General features: G+C 44.5%; 1 protein-coding gene across 13 annotated transcripts in view; it reads right to left on the minus strand.

The window, feature by feature from the left end:
- The window catches only part of KCNT1 (potassium sodium-activated channel subfamily T member 1), a 178,180-nt gene that overhangs the window by 49,133 nt on the left and 106,767 nt on the right, over positions 1 to 22,280 (minus strand). For 7 of the 13 annotated variants that reach the window (XM_073314259.1, XM_073314261.1, XM_073314258.1 and 4 more), the window contains 10 exons: positions 15,943 to 16,002; positions 14,816 to 14,864; positions 14,657 to 14,677; positions 13,634 to 13,693; positions 9,932 to 10,006; positions 8,779 to 8,862; positions 7,445 to 7,539; positions 4,103 to 4,283; positions 2,781 to 2,945; positions 1,631 to 1,767 (listed from right to left, as the gene is read on the minus strand). In XM_073314259.1, coding sequence (XP_073170360.1) covers positions 1,631 to 1,767; positions 2,781 to 2,945; positions 4,103 to 4,283; positions 7,445 to 7,539; positions 8,779 to 8,862; positions 9,932 to 10,006; positions 13,634 to 13,693; positions 14,657 to 14,677; positions 14,816 to 14,864; positions 15,943 to 16,002 — 927 coding nt within the window. The remainder of the gene's footprint in view (positions 1 to 1,630; positions 1,768 to 2,780; positions 2,946 to 4,102; positions 4,284 to 7,444; positions 7,540 to 8,778; positions 8,863 to 9,931; positions 10,007 to 13,633; positions 13,694 to 14,656; positions 14,678 to 14,815; positions 14,865 to 15,942; positions 16,003 to 22,280) is intronic. The other 6 variants (XM_073314262.1, XM_073314260.1, XM_073314268.1 and 3 more) reach the window with 2 other exon arrangements.

Below are 22,280 nucleotides of genomic sequence, written 5' to 3' on the forward strand. Positions count from 1 at the left end.
AATAGCAAGAAGCTTTACCACATTACTGCACCAAGTTCCCCTGCCCCATGCAGCCCTTACTTGTGTGGGGGCCACATCTCGCTCCAGCTAGCAAATGTTTCCTAATAGTTGGACCAGGGGGCTTGGACTTGCACCTCCTCAACTCCACTTCTGCCCTTACTGCTAACTCAAGTGTGCCCTGGGGCAAGTCACCCGAAAAATAAACACAGAATTAATCTACCTCTCAGGGGCACTGCGAGTCACAATTCATATTTGCAAAGTGCTTTGAGATCCTCAGATCTAGAAGGGCAACTATTATTACCAGTTACTTTACTGGATACAGTTAGAGTTACACAGTTAGTAAAAGCAGGTTCTTTGGGGGGTTTTATTCTCTTTTATTTCTCCAGCTCTTGGGGAGAAGGAGGCATTGGACATCCAGGCTCTTGCATTTCGCAGGAGATGATAAATCTGGGTTTTTGTGGCTCCTGCTGTCAATTTCTAGGACTGGCTGCTGAATCCAGAAATAAGAACAAATTTCAATCCATTATTCTAGGCTCCTTAACAACCAGCTAAGTGTAGAGTTTCTTAAGAGAGTTCTACTGGGGTAGGATTGAATCCAAAAGGAACTAGTAATTGGCAGCCTTTAAAGAATTGTAAAGCCCCAATATTACATTTCCAGTCCACCTCTCAAGGCTTGTTATCCACAAAATGAAGGACACCTAGCTAGAGAGTTCAATTATCTGAAGTCTATTTTTCAGACTTTTGCAGTGATGGCAGAGAAAACTGACATCTGTGGTGCATGAATCTTTCATGACTGTTTAAACTGGGGTCAGACTAACATGCCAGCCTATGAGAGAATGGTGACAGTGATGTTTAAATGTGGGCTTTACTGTTTGCATCAGTTACTGTTATATCTTGAGCAGTCAGTCCTGAAATGGATGGCCTTAATAAGGGCTTGTCTACACTTGAAATGCTTCCGAGGCACAGCTGTGCCATAGTAATGCTTCAGTGTAGACATACCTACACCGACGGGGTCAGGGTGGAGGGCTTGTCCCGTCACCATAGCTAATCCACCTCCCGAGAGATGGTAGCTAGGAAGAGTTCTTCTGGCAACCTAGCACTGTATCCACTGCGGGTTAGGTCAGCTTAACTACGCCGCTCAGTGGTGTAGCTATTTCACACCCCTGAGTGATGTAGTTAAACCAACTTAATTTTCTAGTGTAAACCAGGCCTTAGTAAGCTGCTTTTCTTCATGGGAGCTTTTCACCTTTGTGTCTGGCTGATGTGAATTGTCCAAATTTTTAGGCAATAGCATACAAAATAGCATGCATTTTAACAACGATGGATTGTAGCCACTGCTTGGAGCTTTGCACTGTAATGTCCAGCATTCCTCTTTTAAAAAACTATATAGCTTAGATTGGCTATTGGGGCCTCCCACCAGTGAGAGAAGTTTCCCTGCTGGAGTGTTTTGACTCTTTCATGCTTATCAAGGAAGCTGTATAACAGTGTAATCAATGCTACATTACAGACATGCACAGTTCTTGCTCTGAATAACAGAGAACACATATGCTGGTAGCCATAATAGGAGTCTTGGAGAGCTATTCCCCTCCAGTACCTCTGTTGGTCTTGCTAGGATTGGCTCTATACTCACTTTGCTCTCATGAGATCCTGATCTTTCAATGCAGACCCCTGAAGATATATCACTCGCTGAGACCACAGAGGAATCTGAAGGACCCGCCGAACTTGTATATCCATCTCTGTTGGACAAAGTATCACTACGTAGTAATCCTGAAAGAGAAAAGCTAGTGTTTGCTTGTCAGCCTGACAGTAAGATAAGTAAGCTTGGTAAGATCATTTCACTCACCGATTGAGCACGCAATTCTATACAGGTTTCAGCATTACACTATGAATGGTGTGATATCACTTTGCACCAGCGCTGGGATGTCACAAGCATTTGGAAACACACACAGAGTTTTCCCCAATCATGTTTGCACAATAGCTCTAATGTAAGCACATCTGACAATTGAATTATTAAAAGACTGAACATTTGGCTCAGAAAAGTGGGGCTCTGTGTATTTAGAGAAATTAACAAGACTTAAAAAATGAAATCTATATTGAGCCAAGACTAACAATGACGACAGCGAAATCTTGATTGGTTCTTGAATTAAATGCAAATACAGGGTGCATGTGAGCTACTCTCAATAGTAGTGGGGTGAAAGTTACACCCATTCACTGAAAAACAGTGCTGATTAGACCTGATTATTCCATTAGGAGCTGGGTAAATCATCTGGGGTTCGACAAGCACACATTTTATTTATATAGTATAAGGCATTCAATTCGGTAAACACCTTCCAACATAAAAAACCAACACATTTATATAGGCGTATGCAATGTGCTTGGATACTATAGCAACAAACACTGCAGAAAAACCCGAACTAGCCCCTGTAGAGTGTGTCCACTGTTGTGGCATAGAGGCAGGTATGTACTGCAGGCTGTTGAATCTACCAGGACCACTACAACATATATTTCTTCTGTGATGTTTCCATATACTGATTCAGGCATTCTATATAGTGAATTGAAACCAATTACCAGACCATACTGAGGACTAATCTGGTTGAACTGATGTTTTTTACCTCATATGTGTTCCTGTCACATATCCTTTGCTTCCCTCTTCCATGCGCTAAGTGCCGGGTGGTGCTATCATTACCTTCAGCAACGTCTAGCGGCACCGAGAGCTCAGTAAGGACACTTATTAAACTGCTAACAACGGTTGCCCTGAAATAAGACACCACTGCCTTTACCTGCAGCCGGGGATGGGCGTAGAACTCATTCAGAAAGTCCATCAGGAGGTCAATCTTGAGGGAACTGACACAAAGGACAACGTGTTTCTCCGTCTGTGCTCGGTGGCGGCTGTAATTCCCTCCTGATTTCTGACGTTCCATCCAGAGGTACACAAGCTCCTCAAACTGCAAACAAAGGCAGACAGCTCCTGAGGTGAGACAGACTGTGAGGTGGGCTGAATACATTCAAACATTCAGAACACTTTCATGGTTACAAACTGCACATCCATAGTTATTACGTCCCCTGGTTAGCCACATACACCTGTGCAAGGTTAAGAGAGCTCTGAATAAAGGACAGTTGAGTTTATACATGTACAATGTTGTGTGTAATATACAGGAATGTAATCTGTGTTTAATGCTAGGGTGACGGGCATCATGCAAATGCCTGTAAGAGAGAGAGAATGGAGAAGACACAGATAGGGTAGACAGACTGGACACACACGTGTTAACCTATACACCCTCTTGGAAATGGGTTGCTTCATTTCAAGAAACATTAAATGACAGACATCCTGAGATTTTCTGTAGCGTACATGCCCTGTACAGTGCTAGGCATGCCTGTATTGTCACACATATGGCTACTCAACACACATGGCAAATCACAGTATGTGAACATACAGCACAGCATATACAGAGCATTTCCGATTATGTTGGTGAATCTCTCTTGTGCTGGGGCAATGGTTGAGATTTCTTTTTGCTTATGGCCCTTTGTGACAAAATTCATCCCCACAGCTCTCTCGCATGCCATCTTAGCCATTTCTGGGAGGTACCTGCAAACGGTGACAATGTGTCTTCTAGCTATCCTGCTAGCGTGCGCACACACACTTCTGACTGTTCCATTTAAGGACAGATGGGAAGGAAATTCATGTTGGCTATTCAATCCCAGAAGAAAACCTTTTCTGAGAGCATTTCCCTATTCCCCTCATCTGACACTAAGCAGTGACAGACAGTGAAAACTGCAGACAACAGGCTGTCATTGTCACATTATGCGGTTGGCTGGTGGAGAAGGAGCACTGGCTGGTTTGCTCCCAGACGTGATGCATCGAACGCCACAGCTCAGCCGTTGGTTGACAGTGCCTCAGAGCAGAAACTAAGTTCCCTCCATGCCCTGGGTTGAGAATTCCTCTGTCTCCTCTGGAAATCTCAAATCATGTTCCTGGTCAACTGGTTAGTCAGGTGGAAATCACCCTGCTGCTGGTCCTTCTCACGAGCCATGACATGCCAGCAACACCGGCATTTCTAATGTAGGCTGAGCGCATCTTTTTCTTCACGGCTGTGTCACTTACCTGGAGGGGCAGCACGACGAGGGCAACACAAATCATTATCACCACCAGGAGCTGCGAGGGCCAGATCTTTGGGGTCACATCTCCATAGCCCACGGTGGAGAAGGTGACGATACAGAAGTAGAAGGACTTGAAGAGGGAGAGGTTGTCACCTGCTCTTTCTAAATGCTGGATGCCACAGGTTCTGGAAGGAGGGGGAAAAGGGAGCATGTGTCAATTAGGCTTTCACACGGCACTCCATGAACATCAGGTTCCTGATCCTGCAATGTGTAATGCCCTCCACTCCTACTGGTGCCGTGGGGGAAGAGGGCCCTCTGGTGCTTGCAGGAGAATGCCCTAGAAGAAGCCTTGAACCTACCAGACTCATGGGCAGAATTAATCCCTGGTGTATCACCAGTATGGTCAGTGGGATAAATCTGGCCAGCTTGACAGCACTTCTAGTTTAGAGGTTCGATTTGGCTCAGATAACCCGCCCCCTCAATTAACATGCTCACCAGAACGTTACCCCAAACCCTTGACATCAGGTACCACACTCCAGTAGTGCAATGCCACTTATGTAGGCAGCTTGGAGTCCGAGGCCCTCTGTTTCCGACAGAGTGTTGCCGAAAGGTAAACAGGAAGCTCATTCCATCCTTGATATGACTCAGATGACATTAAGGGCTCTCAATCTCATGACAAACCCTCTGGAACCAAGTAGCTTATCTCCTCAGTAGTCAGTCAGCATCACTTGAGAGGCATGCAGGTTAAAAGTCATCTTGGTGAACAGAAATAATGTAGAAGTGGCCTTGGAATTGAATTCCAGTGCTATCCAACAGGCCAGGAAATACATATAGAGTCACAGAGGGCATGAGCTGCTAAAGGCAAAGTGTACTATGGCTTCTTTTTACGTAAAAAGACCCGTCAGGATGTTTAGACCTATCATACTCATCAGCTTTACTTTGTATCTACTTACAGCTTAACTGGTATGTTACATTCCAGTCCAGATCAGTGGAGATATAAGAAAATGCCAAAAGTCTAATTAGACACTAACTACCTAACAATGGAAAGAGGTCCATGTAGTTCTAAGTGCATGGCGTAAAGGGTTCTGTTAATTAGCAGATGCCTCCATGGCCCATTAGACAAATGGCAATCAAGCAACCATGGTAACCTCCTCCAGATGAATAGCATATTTAGGAAATGCAATGGCCTTAATGTACAAGCCATCGCAGCTGAATTAGTGTCCAACAAATATCTCCCCTTCGAAAATCACCAGTATCTCCCTGGACATGACAGCACTTATTGCCCTGCTCTGAGCCATGTACACTTACATAAGCCAGCCAGGATCCTGGCATGCTCCAATTAACAAGTTTCGGTTAAAATCATGTAATTAGAGACAATCATTGGCTCCTAAAACAGGAATTGATCTGCCTGAGGCTAAATGATCAGGAAGACAAAGCAAAGTAAGGAGACTCTCTGAGTCAGTGGAGCGCATCTGATTCTTTTATCAGCCGACAGCACTTCTGAAGATCAGGCTCTAAAAAAGTTAAAAAAACAACAACCCAAAATGCTACAAAAAGGTGTTCTGAACATTGAGGGTCACTTCCAGCTGGTGTAAAGTGGCATAGCTCCATCAAAGTCAAATGCTGATTTACACCAGATCTGGGCCTTAATCCCATAAAACTAAATACTGACCCCATTGATACCAATGATAAAAGCTCCCCTAGAGCTCAATGGACCCAGGATTTGGCCCTGTATAATTTGTGATGGATGGAGATAAAAAGGCTTGGGAGCTCAGTTTGGTTTGGGTAAACAGCCCTAAACTATGATGCTTTGATCAATATATAGTCCTCTCCAGAACTCTACAGAATCCAACTGGAATCAGACTGGAAAATTCCTGCTGCAGCCATGGGTAGCATCTCCTGCAAGTTTCCAAATCACAGTATAGGGTTTTGGTGCACTCCTCCAATGAAAGCCAATGGGAGCCAGGCAGTTAATCAATCCCAGCACCCACTCAGGGGCATGAGAATTCACCCCTACCCCAAACACTCTATTCTCCGTTGTTCAGGTCAACAGGAAATAGCACCGACAAAGTGCACATGGTAACTTATCAAGTCGGTTTAGTTGACTTTTCCATTAGACCTTTGAGAGCAAGACAGCTTCTGCTATGGAAGCCCCTTCAGCCGTGCTCCCCCTCCCGGTGTCTCTTTGTCCCCAAGAGCACCACGTAGGAGGGACTTTAACCAAGAGGGGGTGAAAACACCATTGAAACACCGTTGCATCCGATGAAGTGAGCTGTAGCTCACGAAAGCTCATGCTCAAATAAATTGGTTAGTCTCTAAGGTGCCACAAGTCCTCCTTTTCTTTTTGCGAATACAGACTAACACGGCTGTTACTCTGAAACCATTGAATCAATGCCACTTTTAGTAAAGAAGCTTCTGTCTCTCCCCCTGCCCCCCACCTCCAACAACAGAAGCAACAGCCAGTTAGCAAATACATGATAGGTTATCTGGACACTGACATCTTTGCCCTCCAGAGGTGAACAATATTTCCTCCCACTGCTTAAAGAGGAAACAAATATTTTTGCATGACGATGAAGAGAAGGGAAAGGAGTCAGAAAAAAAAAATCAATAGATCAACACTTCTGCCTTTGTGTCTGACTGCTAGCAGCACGGCCACATGATGATTCTAACCACCTAGAAGAGCACTTGGCCTCAGATCATATCCACAGGGAACAGCAGTGTAATTGGTCTATCGTGTATCTTGCCACATGTCATCATCCGAGGGGCCATACTTCAAAGAGTGATTGAAAAACACTCTCTACTGGGCTGACTTGGTTGTGTTACAACAAAAAAACAAAACAAAAAACACCCACAACACATCATGCATCCAACAGAGGGTTTTTATTTTCTTAAGTCACATTCCTATGACATGACTGAGTCTGTTTGTCTCATTGCACGTTGGGCTGGAGCTTCATGTCAAATGGGTAGGAAACTCACAGCCTGCTAAGCAGCCTCCCTACACAACTTTCTGCTCCAGAAAGCTGGGCAACCTGCAGCCGGAAGAGGCTCTAACATGATTTTTCCTGCCACAGCAACAGGATAAAAGTAAGTGACACTCACAGAATAAAGTTCGGCCTATCACATTTCAGACCACCACAGTCTACCACCCTCTGTTAGGGCCCGAGTCACGCACATGACTCCTCACTGAGTAAAATGCTAAGCCCATACGTAAGCCTTTGCAGGATCAAGGCCTTAGCCTTTCCCTCCATCTATTTAATCACTGTCTTATGTCACATTATTTATTTCATGAATGAATGTGGCACGCAGCCAGGTCAAGGGTTTAGAAAAACCAAACAAAACTCCTTACCCTGTGAAAACAAGACACAGCAGGGTGCAAATCAGAATCAGCACCTGATTGAACATGGCGGATTGCGTTCTCTGTATCGCTCGGTGCAGGTCATTCTGAAAAAAGGAGAAGTCACACTTGGTGGACGACTAGGATAAATACTTGGATGCAAACCTGCCCCTCCATTACACCTTTGCAACCTTGCTGACTTCCAAAGGGTTGTGAAGGAAGCAAGTCAGGCCAGAATCTGTCCCTTTTAAAAAAGTATCACATGCATTTCTGTAAGGAATAAGTACTGGCCTATTCTGTCCCCAAATCTGAGACACTGCAGAGTGCAGCTCTGAAAATGGCATTGTGAGGCATCACTTCTGAATGCAGCCAAGTTGCGGGGGGGGGGGGGGGGGAGAGGGCCAAGTCACAGGTAAGGGCATTAGTGCAAGGGATGGTGCGGAAGAGACCAATGATGAAGAGGATCTAGTGACAGAGACTGGAGCGATCCTGTGCATGGAAGGTGAGGAGGAGGCAGTTAAGGCCTGGAGGTAGCAAGCCTGGGTCATGAGGAGGATGTAGAGATGACAGATGGAGGGAAATGGGAAGATAAATGGGAAAAGCCGTTTCTGTCCTGTTGTAACATTGCAAGCTCTTCGGGGCAGGGACTGTCTACGGGTCTGTGTTTGTACAATGCCTAGCACAGTGGGGCTGAATTCTTGGTTGGCCCTTATGCACAGCCATAATAAACATGAAATAAACAAAAATATAACTAACTAATAATAATAAATAATGCACAGAGAATTGTGCCACATGGCTAAGAGCCAGTTTCAAAGTACCCATTAACATGCAATTTAGAAGCATTCTGTGAACACAGTCTTAAGAATTCATCTGTAGTCCCCATGGGCAGAGCTTTCAGAAGGATTCAGATCTCCCGTAGAACTCAAATCCCATTTAGGGACCTCAGTAAGTGGCCAGATTTTCAGAAAAGTTTCTAAATCTGGTACTAAGGGTCACAATGGGAGCTATTGGGTGCCAGGGTCTTTTAAGCATTTGGCCCCAGTTGTGGGTTCTGTGCACTTGAAAATCTGGCCCTAAGTGTAAATTTGAGTCACCCTCTTGGCAGCATAATCCACAGGACAATAGGTCCTAGAGCACATCAGAGCCCGCTACCTCTTGATTTAAGGTAGCAAGTGGAGAGCATCAAGATACTCTCCAAAGATGGGGCATGGTTAAGGACGTCTGAAATTTACAGTTTCTCTCTCAATATTAGTGTAAAACAAGCATCCAGAAAGCAACAGTAAGGAGACTGCCAGGCTACTCTTCTGGTTACACTGGAAGGGAGCGGGTGATCTTTGGCTACTCACTATCATGTTTTCCAGGGCGTACTTGGCCAGCCAGCAGTTCAGAAAAACTGGAATAAACAAATTCCGTAAAGGGGACCAGAATATCTAGAAAACAATAGTTATTTGCGGGTTTACTTGAAAAACACTCACAAAAATCAATGCTCCTTTATTAAATAAGTCATTAACAGTCAATTAGCAGCCCTACTCCTAAGAATCTAAATTCCAAAGTTTTGGCAGAGGAATAGATGAGGATAATTGGCCTCAAAGGAGTACAGAAACTGCCTGTTACAAAGGTAGGGTCAGAGCCTCAACTGGCCAGAAGCTGGGAATGGGTGACAGGGGATGATCACTTGATGATTACCTGTTGTGTTCATTTTCTCCGAAGCACCTGGCATTGGCCCCTGGCGGAAGACAGGACACTGGGCTAGATGGAACATTGGTCTGACCCAGTATGGCCGTTCCTCTGTTGGTGCAAGTTGGCATAACACTACTGATTTCAATGGAACTACATTGATTCACATCAGTTCAAGTTCCAGACCTTAGAATAGAGCTTTCGTGATCTGCCCCAAGTCGCTGTAGCCGTGACTATACTAGCCAACTGCATGGCTATAATTGAGCAGTATTGCAAACTTGGGGAGATGCAAACACCTGAGACTGGCTGTGCTACATCTTCCAAAGTTGCTGACAGTGGTGGAGCTGAATTATGGCTACCAAGTTTGGCCATGATCCTGCAGTGAGCTCCCTACTGGGACAGGGGTCTTGATTACATCTGCCAGTATCTGAGTAGGTCACAAACAATGCGGTCTCAGGGCTGATGGCAGGCAGACCATCTTCCATACAATCCTAGAGAGTTATGCAACATGTTCACAACCAACCATGGAACCAGGAGAAATGCAGCCAGTCCTGGGTTCTGACATGGAAATGAAACCAGCTGAATTTCATGAAAAGCATTTTGAACCCATCAAGAAACTGGAAAATGTAAACAAAAATGAACATTCTCCACAGAAAGTCATTTGTTACTGAAAAAAAGATTTGGAGGAGAGGACTTGACCTGCTCTTAACATTTCCTGTCATTGGACAGATGCCCATTAATCATGGTTTCATAATGAAAACTTTGTAGCATAGCATTTATTGAAATGTGATTGGTTTAAAAATGTCAAGAGCAAACACTTACTGTGATTATAAAGGGCACCGTGTTGATCATTTCAAGGATGAATGAAATACGAAAAATCTGCTCCCAGATGTTTCCCTGCAGAATGAAAAAAAATTAATCGTTTAATTAAATAATCCCAGAAGAATACTGAAAAGGACAATTTAAAAGGTTCCGATTTGGGTCATTTCCAGTTGTTATGATGTTGTAGCAGCCAGGAGAATGCTGGGTATTTCACGGCAGGCAGAAGCAGCCCTGGTCCTTTTCCCAAAGAACTTATGATCTACATTTTAGATAAGACATGAGGAGCAAGCAGGAAGGTGATGAGATGTGGGAGGTCAGTGGATTATTTCTGAGTGAAGTTTAGTTTATGACACAGTCAGCAAAGACCATTAGGCTATCGCCTCCTTGAAGCAGGACCGTGTCATATTCTGCCAGAACACTGTCGGCACTCACACTGCAACCACGGAAAGGGTGCTAGAAAGAAGAGCAGGAGAACAAAGGGCCAGTGCACTGGCCTTTGACCTTGAATGGAGCAAGTTCTAACCCCGTTTAGAGGCCTCTGGATTTCCAGGGAACCATTCTGCTTTCAGGAGCAATTTTCCCAGCTCTCTGTCTTTTTCAAGGTAACTAGAGCTTTTTAAAAGCCTCCCTAGGGTTGTCCTCCCTCTGTTGCCCTCTGGGGTGGGTGGAGCAATCAAAAAGAATGGGAGACATCTGTTTACAACAGAGCTCTGTTCTGACGAACCATTGTATCCTGCTCACTACCAAGCGTTGAATTCTAACTTGGGAGGCCCCTGATTGTGGACAGACAAGCTTTCCCGGGACTCCTCGGTGTTCTGTTTTAGAGACACTCCAGATTCTCTTTGAGAAGGAGTAAAATGAGAGCACTTCTAGGGTTTTTCCTGGCTGGCCATAGGCAATTTTATACGGATATCTCTTTGGATTCCCCCTATTCCAAAATATTCTGGGCTCTGTGCATCTTTCCTTCATCCAGGTGGGTGCATCGGCAAGAGTCAATGAAGGGCTTAGGTAGGACATGAAATCAAATGTGAGCAAGGGAAAACTCCCTTTCTGCCCAGCTACTGGAATATATTTACTTGAACTTGTGATGCCTCAGAGAAAGATATACAAGAAAAGACAAATAGCCTCTATATTGTCTGAACAATTCCCACAACAGAGGCGAGAAGAGAATTTCTAGGCCTGATTCCCTCTTGCCTCATTTACATTAGCCCAAAGCGGTTGCAAAATGCCACCAAAAATCAATGTCTTGCACCCGCTTTGAACTAGTGGAAGTGATGCACAAAGGGTCAGCAATGGAGAATCAGGCCGCTCCTGTCTCCCTCTCTCTGCAGCCAGTTTGCAGAGCCTTCCCGCCAGACACAAGACTGTAGAACCATCTGATTAAAGCGACAGGATTTTAGGGATCAGCTCATCTGCCTACAAGCCTGAGGATGAGAGAGGGCATCCAATGTGCTGCAAACCTTATTGAAAACCCAGATTGGGTTCCCTCTAAAGGACCCATGGCTGAAAAGGCCAGCGCTGATATACCCATCTACACACAGCATGACGAAGCTGCCCAGAAAAATATCACAGGCTAGAAAGATCAAAAGAAAAATGCTCCAGAGGACTCTGAGATGACTGTTATTGAGGCCTTCTTTCTCTGAGGGTAGGAGGAGCCAGAGTGACAGTCCTGTAGGTAGAAGTCTTCTCCTCCTCCACAGAAGAGATGAAGCAAGGAACGGCCCCCACCATGCTGCCCCCAACCCCAGCTGGTCGGAGAACCGCGATGGCTAAGAGGGTATTTCTATCTCAGTGGCTTCTAAGCTGAGGCTGCCACAAAAGGTGGTGGTTATGAGACGGTGCGAAACCAAATGACTCCGCCATTGCACACACCTGACCGGTAGCGCCCGAGGAGACTGGGGGAGAAAGGAAGAATGAAGGTCAATCAACAAAACGAAAAGAAAATCCATGTTGTTTGAAACGTGCCCCATTTGTGCTAGTCTGGAGATGCCTTTGTGGGAAATCTCAGTAAATGATGCAGAGCATAATCCGTCTGCCTGGGCTGTAATGAGAATAGCGGTGAACAGCTATGCCGATGTGCAGAAAACTGGTCCAAGGGGGTTTCAGGCACCTGGCAGAAGGGAGATAAAATAGCTGTTATGAATCTAATAGCTCTGTGGCAAAAGCGGAATTTACAGGCTCAGCCTCACTTCTGAAGGCAAGGAAGATTTAACATCGCAGCTGAGCTCCTGTCACAGGCCAGCTGGCCCTTTATGGGGAGCTAGGCTCAGTCTCGCCTTTGAGGGCTAAGCTACCCACCCGCAGCTGACCCTGACTGGCTGGGATCAGGTGGCTGTTTGGTTATCAGACCCAGCTGGGAAGGAGCCAGGTGATTTCCATACAGGTCTGAGAAAGCTCAGCTGGCGAGACAGCTGCAGGAGGGAGGTTGCCTCCAGGATCTAGCCCTGAAGGGAGAGGGTGTCAGGAGAGAAGGAGGCTCCTGAAGAAGGCCAAGCCCCAGGAAGCTGGCACGGAGGAAGACTGGGAATAAGGATCCAGACTGGGGGGAAGGACTTTGAGGGCGGGGGGAGCCCTGAGGTCAGTGGCTCGGGTAGGGGCTGGGTCCAAAGGGACAGAGCTCTGTGAGACAGCAGAGTGAAAGGTCACCCAGGAGAGTGGAAGGCCCTTTCATTTCCTTTGTTAAGTCCCTTTCCAGGGCTGAGCGGGACAGCTGCCGGACAAAGCCTCCCGAAGGGAAGCTAGACCGGACACCAGGGCGTGCTGTGGGGGCTGACTCTGCCACAGTCCCTTTTACAAAGGTCCGTCCATTGGGAACCACTTCTTCCCAGATCTTCCACCCATTTTGGACCATGTCGATGGTTGTGGCTAGACTCCCCAGAAGCTGGGCATGGAAGACAGGGGACGATCACCCCATGAGTGCCCTGTTCTGTACACTCCCCCTGAAGCTCAGGGATGGGCCACTGTCGGAGACAGGATCCTGGACAAGATGGGCCATGGACTGTCCCCACATGGCAGCTCTTATGTTCTCATGTACTCCACCGAGCACTCACACTGCTCAGTCCTACAAGGGGCAGCACACTCTGGCCTGAAGAAAGCATGGGATTGAAGTCAGTGAGACTCCTTGTGAGCTTAAAGGCAGTCACTTGCTTCCAGGCTTTGCTGGTGAACTACTGACTTGGAGTATTCAGCACCAGACAGGATCAATCCCTGTGACAGGACTCAGCAAGAGAGCTGCTTGGAGGTGTCAGGGGCCAAATGCTGGTAAGCATCTTTTATTTGCTGTATGAAACAAATTGACTTTCCTTCTCTTGCAGGAATATTTCCCTTGTGTGCCTACCGAAGAGTGTTTGTTTCAATTCAGCGAGCTCAGTGATGGGTGAGAGCTAGGAGACTTTCATGCGCATTAGAGATGAGATTCAAGCTGCAGAATTCAGATCCAAGTTTTTAATATTCTGATATTCAATGGGTGCTTGGATCTGAGATTTGTTAGACCTATTAAAAAAAAAAAAAAGACACAGGCCATTTGCAAAATTCAGTCCAGGTTTGAATTTCAAATGCCCACAGTAAAGCTGTGTAGGGAGCGATCTGAGAAGAGCAGCTGCTGCAGAGCGAGAGGGAATGAGAAAGGAAAGACTGCCATCGATTTCAAGGAGTGTTTGATCGGGCCTTAAACTTTAAATCCATTACTTGGAGGGCTCTTACCTTGTAGCTGAGATAGATGAGAAGCATGGTCTCTAGGAAGCTGATTAAAGCTACGCTAACCTGAAAAAAATATAAAAGAATATAATTGCCTGGGTTTGAGCTGAAGCATCATCGAAGAGGTCTGAGGCTATCCAGCCACTTAAATGGTCTCGCCAACTGAACATTCCTACCTGGTTTACAAACAACGAATATGAAAGTTGCCAACCACAGAGGCTGTGGGGACTTTACTGAACCCCAGGAAAATATGGGAGTGGCACAGATTGGGGATAACAATGGGAAATCCGCCATTTCCACTTCACACTTCTTTTGTCAAACTTCAGAGATATCTGCCTGCTCTAGACAGTGCTTGTATCAGTGCAACTATGCTGGCTGGGGGGAGGGGGTGATTATTTTGATTTAACAAATAATAATTATGCTGATACAGTCCCTAGTGTGGAGGCAATTATACCGATACGGCTTATTCCCTTTATACCCATAGAACTGCATCCACACAAGGACCTGTGCTGTTTTAACCGTACTGGTATAGATAAATCAGTGCCACTTCAGGGTTAGACAAATCCGTGGGCTGAAATCCTAGCCCCAAGGATGACAAGAGGAGTTTTACTATCGAGTTTAATGGAGATAGGAGTTTACCTTTTTTAAAAAATTCATCACAGGGAAATTTTTCACCAATAAAATAACTCAGAGTAAAAATAGCCAAACACGTTGGACCCATGAAGCCTTCCCTTCCCCCAGCCGAGAACATCTAAAGATCAGAGATAAAAAGACTGGGGCAGTACGGGAGGGGGGGGGGGATGAACCTTCTCCGAGGTCCTTGATCCCCTGAACCTTATTTGGCTCACTGTAGACCCACATAATCCCAGGCTCTATTGAGCCAGGAGAGTAGAGCTGTGCAAAAAACTCACGGTTTTATCTTCACAAACATTTGCATAAACAGACTCTTATCTTTTCCATCGGCATTTGTAAGTTTCACCTAGGGTCATCTAGCTGCTCACAGCAGAAAAACAATCTATTTCCACTCACCAGTGTCCTCTGTTTATCAGTCTTCAAGGATTTGTTCCAGGAAGAAAGATGCAGAGAGAAACACGGATGACATAAAACAAACCTAGCACAAAATAAATACTGTACGCCTTTTGTGTGATGGATTTTCTGTGACAGCGCCTTAGAGGTTCAGTCACTTACCTGTATTGCCCATAATGGCATTTTTCTATCCACCCATAAGATTGGAGCCCTATAAAAAAAATTCACAGTGGTCCTAAATTGGAATCTGTTCTAAACAAGCCATTCAATGTTTTACCCAACAGGTGTGAAGTCAACATTTACTGATCTATATCTTTAACAAATTCATTATTATTATTCAAAAATGCAAAGTCTGCATCCAGATCTGAATTTCCTCAGAATCATGGGGCTTTAACCCTAGAGTGTGGTTCAGGCCCAGCTAATTCTGTGTCATTCCCTTTTGCAAAACTTCAGTAATAAAACTGTAAACCTGGTGAGACTCACTTCTAGAAATCCCAAACTTAGGCCAGATACATGAATGTGGGATGAGTTTTTGGTGAACCTGAACCAGTGGATGGATTCAGTTGAAAATCATCTAGAACTAAGCAGTTTAAGAGTGAATTCGGGTTTTGAATGAGTTGAATAACTCCTGCAAATTTCAGAGACTCAGGGTGCAAAGGGAATCAAACTGGAGAAGATTGAAGAACCCTCAACTGTAAGTCTTGACATTCACAAAGCTCTGGAACAGAATGTCTGGTGAACTAAATTAGGCTCAGCCACCTAAAACCCTGCATGTTCCAGTAGGAAAGACTGACAGGATCCATTAGCTGGAACCATCAACTGTTCTCACTCCAGGACAACTTTGTCTATTAGACTTGTTTTGCAGAAACTAGACAGAATTTGAACTGCAAACCTGGGTATTAAACCTCTCACCGGCTACGTGCTGGTTCTGACCCTGGACAACACAAACTCGCTTGAGGTGAAATTAATCTCCCATGCACATCCAGTCCTACCCTTGCAAGCAAGAGTGAGCGTGCTGAATTGTATGAGAGTTTTGTTAAACAGATTACTGAGAATACCCTCTGCATGGAGAATTACTCATTTCCAAAAGCAGAACAGTGGATGCTTTTCTAACTGTGCATCTCAATCCCTCTGTTACTGAGATTCATATTCTCTCTCTTCCTTTGTCAGCTGCATCACTATGGACAACCAGTGGCTACAGGTAGCCACAAACATCAGAAATTCATATTACCAGGTTCCCCATCAACTAGTTAGAGTGGAGCAGGATTTAAGTGCTATTAGCAACTTACCAGTTTATTTCTGTAGACGACTGGTTGAAGGTTGAGTAATTCTGCTTTTCGCATCCCCAGCTAAGACAAGAGAAACACAAACTAAGAGGGAGACAATCAGTATGATGCAACAGACCAGCCCAAGGGGCCAGTGAGAGAGAAAGAACACTCCAAGTCAGAGCCTGCCTCTCAACTTCATGAAAGTGACGCAGGTTGATACCAAAGCCATTGTTCCCAAAAGGAGAAAGAGCCTGGAAGCTGCAGAAACGAACTTGGTTGTCGGTGCTGGCTGTGCTTTCAGCTGACGTAATACAGCACAGTCTAGTAATAATAGTAATACCCAGCAATTAGAGTGGTTTTAATCCAGGAGGCCAGAGCCCATTGACTTCACTGAGAGTTGCAGACACTGCACCTATAAAGACCAGCCCCCAGGTGTGGCTAAAGCAGGCAGTTTTGCTGTATCACTCTGGCAGGCTAAAATCAGTCAGTCAATAAAAGCCAACCAACCCCATTTGTTCTAGAGGTCTTTTACCTGAAGTTAAAAGCTCATCCACTAATTCAAATTCTGACCAGTAGCACTAAAACTAACCCTCTGCTCCCAGCTCTCCAGAACAGTTAACCAAGAGCTAAGTTCAAGGGCCGCCACGATGCTAATGAGTGGAAACGGAAATGAATGCGAGTCATTAATTATTCTGTTTGGCACAATGCAGAGTGACGATACTGCACAACCAGGAAACACAAGCGTGGGTGCCGGGTAGCATGGCTCTTCACAATTAAGCATCCTGGACAAGTGGGTTGGGTTGGGTGCGGAGGGAAGACGACTGCAAAGCAACAATGCATGTTTCAGATGGTACCAAATTGGTCTGCACAAGTCTGGAAAGATAAGGTCGCCAAATGGGAAAAGGACTCTGGTATTGATGCTCAAAGTGAGCTACTGACTTACCAAGAGGAATGTTGGCCCAGTAGTTCAGTCACTAGCCGTGCCCATGGGAGAACCAGGTTCAAGTCCCTGCTCTGCCACAGATTTCTTGTGTGACCTTGGGCAACTCACTTGAGTCTCTCTGTGCCTCAGTTCCCCATCTCTACAATGGGGATAATAGCCCTGCCCTACCTGGCAAGGAGGGTGTAAGGCTAAATACACAGAAGATTGAGAAGTGCTTAGATACTACAGGAGAGAGGGTACATAATATAGAAAGACCATTGGAACGCACTTTAAACAAATTTCTCCTGGGGCAAGTCCCATCTAAACCTTGGGCTTTCCTGCATAAAAGCGCCAACGGCTAAAGTTAATTACAAATGTATTTTCTGTTGTTGGAACCCCAGGTCTAGCAGAAGCTAGGCTCATTAATCAGCTAGGTCTTTTATTACTGTTGGACCATCGCCTTGTATTTGTAAAACGTTAAACACGCCAAGCAAGATGCCTTAAGGTGCAAGACACTGATGAACCTCTCTGATGAAGTAGGTTATTTCTGAGGATATTGTTCCTTTTATTATTCTAATGGGGACTTAAAAGACTAGCTAAAAATTTAAAGTACAAGGTTAGGTTGAATAACATTAAAAACTGAAGTCAGAGATAAGTGGGTATAAGGTAAATTTCTTGGATTTGAAGTGCATTGCACTAAGTCTATTTGACATAGTTAAAAGTTTTCAGCAAAACTGAAATGTCTCCTGGAAACGTACTGATTTTGACTCAGCTGTCATTGGGAAAGCAAGCAAGAGCCCCCCCTGAGTAGCCAACAGACCAACAGTTGGGGCACTCACCTAGCATATGAAAGACTGAGCTTGAAGACCCTCCTCTACCTGATTCAGCATAGTAATATGACCCTGGGCTAGAGAGTCCATTTTTCATGTTTATTTATGAAATATTTCAAAAGGTCTCACTTTTGTTCCAATGAGAAATGAAAACAAATGTCAAAACCACAATTTTTTTTGCAAAATGGAATATTGTTCTCCAGCCAGCCCTAGAAAATACCTCCCAAATGCCATTGTCAGCAACACAATAGTAAGGAATCTAGTATCAATGTCCTCCTGTGACATGTCCGCATCTCTAAATATAAAAGCCCTTCATCTCAAACTATGCCATGGGCGGAGTTCTGGAAATAAACATCAATTCATCTGTAAAGCAACAACACCTAGAGAAACATTTAATCAAGCCAGCATCTGTCTGTCACCACCCTCTACATCCAAAACCAATCACCACCTGCCTTGCATCACAGCTTCTTGGGACATTCCTCCCCATGCCCAGAAAAGTCTAACACCAATATTTTCAACCAAGCTACATTTCAATGATGTGCTCTGATGCCTTCTGAAATATACTCATTGCGGTAGATCCTCAGTTGACATAAATTGTCATAGTTCCACCGATGTCCATGAAGCTGAGGTGCTGCCCCTCTATATACAAAGCTCTTTAAACTTCTTCCTGTTGCAGAGGACAGATGTGTCTTTCAACAAGAATTCAGTATTGTTATTTGGTGAGATGCATCCTAAAAAGGTCAGAAGAATTTTAAACGGCCAACAACTTTTGATAGCAATTTATTTTATAAATAATAAAGTAGATGGGTCCAAACTGACTATACAAGAATGAAAGAGTCTTTTGGGTCTTCACTGAAATTCACCCCTGCACATTTTAGGGCATCCTTAGAAACCCCTGAGGGTGGGAGGTGAGTGAGTGGCAGGTGTGATTTCCCCTCTGGGCTCATGTTATTTCTGTTATATAATTATGCTGAGGAATGTCATGAGATAAAATTTTCAGAAGTGACTAACTCTCACTGATGCTTAAATCCCATTGAAAGTTAGTGGGACTTTGGGGCCTAAGTCACAGAAGTATTTTTTAAAATGTTACCCATGGCGACTAAGGGAACGATCAGCAAATCATTAACATGGGCACTGAAACAAATCACAGATCTACTCTCCACTGCCACTGATCCAAAATAAGTTGGCAGAGTAAGGGGGAGCTCAGAGCACCATACCAATGTTCCCCACTGATGGCTGTTATCACTGTAAAATGCAGCATAGCAGAAGATGCCTCTAAATTAATAAACAGGAGATCGCAATAGAGCCCAAGCCATTGAACTTGCATTTCTAGGACAAACCAGCTGCTCCCCAGAACAACTAGCCAGGTAGACAGCAGTGAAAGGCACACACAGAGTATTGAAGCCATGCACTATTACCATGGGAGGATGCAGCCATGCTGACCAACATTTATTGCACACATACTGCACCCCACCACCACAAGGCTGAAGCCTCTCTCCGGACTGGAAAGGAGTTTTGCTGCAAGCAGTCTGGGAAATTGAATGCAAGAATTCAGCCTCTTTCACTGAGTTTTGGTACGTTAAGCCTCACCCCAGTTAATATTCACTCTTCATGCCAGTGGAGGCCTAAAGGTGTTAAGATACCCTTAGATAATGCAAATATATCTGACAATAAAATGCCTCTTTTAAAATCACATTTTGGCATGGACAAACAGAAGGAACTGTATCCACCTAGAAAGAGTGAGAGCATCTTAAAAGGCCAGGTTCTCTATCTGGCTGGGTTTTCACAGGCAAGAGAAGTTGGGATTCATTTTACTCAGAGACATGTGGAGACATTCTCCTTCTTCCAAGAGTCAATTGATTTGCCAGCTTCCTAAGAGAACTGGCCTGATATCAAATCCCCCAGCAACCCAGATGGTGAAATACTGTCAAAAATAAGAGGTATGGTCCAAACATAGGATGTGAATCCAGGAACTTCAGAGTTCTAGTTCTGGCTCCGACATGGACTCTGGTCACTTCACTTTCTGCCTACTCACCTCCTTCACAACAGTTGAGGGATAGGACAGAAGATGGAAAAGTTCTGTGGTAGTGCTAAGTGTCAGGTGTTTCTCCTTTCCCTGCCTTCACACCCAGATAAGTAGCCTGCAGCCTTGGCAAACAGAAGAATCAAAATGCTAATTGACTTCATTCTGTGCTGGGAGAAATTATATACAGATAAAAGGCAAAAAAGGGACACCCGCAAAGAAGACACACATTCAAATACTGGGCAAAGCTGACAAATCTAATCATCTGTCAGTTCAGCTCTTGAAATGACAACACTGATCTCCTCCCAAAAAGACCTAAACAGGATTTAGGGTAAGTGCCTTCAAGGATGTCAACATATAGAAAACGTTTGCAGGCTACGCTGAAGGCTTGAGCATTTGTCCCATGTCTGAAGGCAATTTGACCTGTGAGTCTGCAGCAAGGTAGTCAAGTAATTTTTAAAGCTACAGATGAAAGGGACCCACACTTAGAATATTGTTATTGGCATTGCTAAACTAAAACAGTAAGAAGAAAGTCACAAAGCACTGAACCCCTACACCCCACCTGAAATACATGAAGTAGCATCACTCAAGAGCTGGATACAAAGTAGAGCTGGTCAGAAAATGGAGGGAAGCCCATGGAAAATGCAGAGGTGTCCGTGAATAAATAGAAATCTGAAGTATTTTGATTCTGAAATACCACCATGGTGCCTCATGGGAGTTGCAGTTTCATGGTCCCATTCTCTTCTACAGGCTGAGTTCTCTGGTCAACATCCACCTCCCATGATGCACCATGGGGTCTCCTCTTTTGGGGAGTAGATCTTTTGGGGTAATGCATCACAACAGTCATGTGAACGAAGTCATATACAGGTTGGAGTTCTGTTCCTGGCATTTCTCCTAAAGTTGATGAGCTGCAAACACCATGTCTATGGTCTCACGTCTTCTCTTGAAGCCACACACTCTCAGGTAAGAGCCCTTGTTCAATATGTTGCACAAGGCAATTCAGCAGAATTCTGGCAAGAGTTTTGCCAGCTACTGATAACAAGGAGATGCCCCAATAGTTGTTGCAGGATTATCTGTTGCCTTCCACTTGTACAAGTGGACAATGGATGCATCCTTGTACTCCTAGGGTATAGTTTCATTGATTGAAAAAATTCAGTCAGCTTCAGAACCATGTGTGAGCCTCTGGACGTGTAGACTTCTGCCCATATAGCATCTGCTCCTGGTGCTTTACCATTTGACAGCAGGTCAATCGCTTTCACAGTTTCAGTCAGCGATGGGGGATCAGCAAGAGAGATTTTGATATTGATCTGCAGCAGTCGATCAATTGCCTCCTCATTAATAGATGATTGAGGATTGGGGATCTTGTTAAAGTGTTCTGCCCACCTTTGCAGCATCTTTTCTTTGTCAGTGAGCAGTGTGGTGCCATCGGCACTCAGTATTGGAGATGTACAACTCAAATGAGACTTGTTTCAACTTTTTGATTAAATTTACCAAAACATGTTGCTGTTTTTCAGCCAGCTTGTAGGGCAATCTCCATTTCTGAAACTCAGATGAAAATTTTTCCCAGAGCATTTGGAAAATTGTCTGTGAAAATGTTTCTAAATTTCTCTACCAGCTTTATTTTCCAGTGGGTTGTCCAGGGCTAGTGAACATACAGATTATTATATCATAGAGTTTCAAACAATGAAGCAAGACAAGACCACTTGAAGCATCCACCCTTCATCTTTGCTGTAGTACTAAAATAATTTTCACTATTGCGTCTCCTATTAACCATCTGCAAGGATGGTGACCTGACAGCTAATTGACAAAGTAACACGGTACGCAGGTATCCATAGACACACACAAGAGTTATTTCCCACTGCACAGAGTTCTGTTTGAGACAGTTCTTTATCTTTAGTTGTAAAGCTCACAGCTTTATTTTTCATCTCAGTGCATCACAGACATTTTGGCAGTTCTGATAAGATGACGGAGAGGTGATTTTGTCAAACTATATCAGAAGCATCTAAATGGATTTCAGACAGAACTTCTAGGGGCTCTGGGAAATCAATAGTGCTTCTGAGACTCGGTTTGAAACATTGGCTTACCAAAGGGGCCTCCTGGGATGCGCAATGGCAGCTCTATTGCAAAATCCATTTAGACTAATCGTTCTGTGTTAGTTCAGTTAGACGAACATGTGGAAACGGATCATTTTATGGACTGTGGTCCCAATGCCCAGCCCAACCCTCCAACACAACCACCACCAGCCCCTTCTAGCCCTTCTGCTTTCCCCATGGCATTCTTTGGGACCCATCACTGTCAACAGTAGTATAAGGATAACAAATGTACACTAAAAAATATGCCACAACTTCTGAGAGTTTCAGCGATCCCATAAAAGGCCTAAACAAAATACCCTGCTTTGTTCCCTCTGCAGTTTATGCTAATAATAATAATTGGTTTTAGGAATTCTCAATTCTATCAGACAAATTTGTTAAATTAACTGATTAAAAATGAAGAAAAAACAGAGCAGGAAGAATTAGCAATATTTTGAAATAATGTTTACAATAGGCAGGGAAAAGACAGAAGGTGATAATATCACTCCTCACAT

The sequence above is a fragment of the Lepidochelys kempii genome, chromosome 16 (assembly GCF_965140265.1).
Source record: "Lepidochelys kempii isolate rLepKem1 chromosome 16, rLepKem1.hap2, whole genome shotgun sequence".
In the NCBI taxonomy this organism is placed as follows: Eukaryota; Metazoa; Chordata; order Testudines; family Cheloniidae; genus Lepidochelys; species Lepidochelys kempii.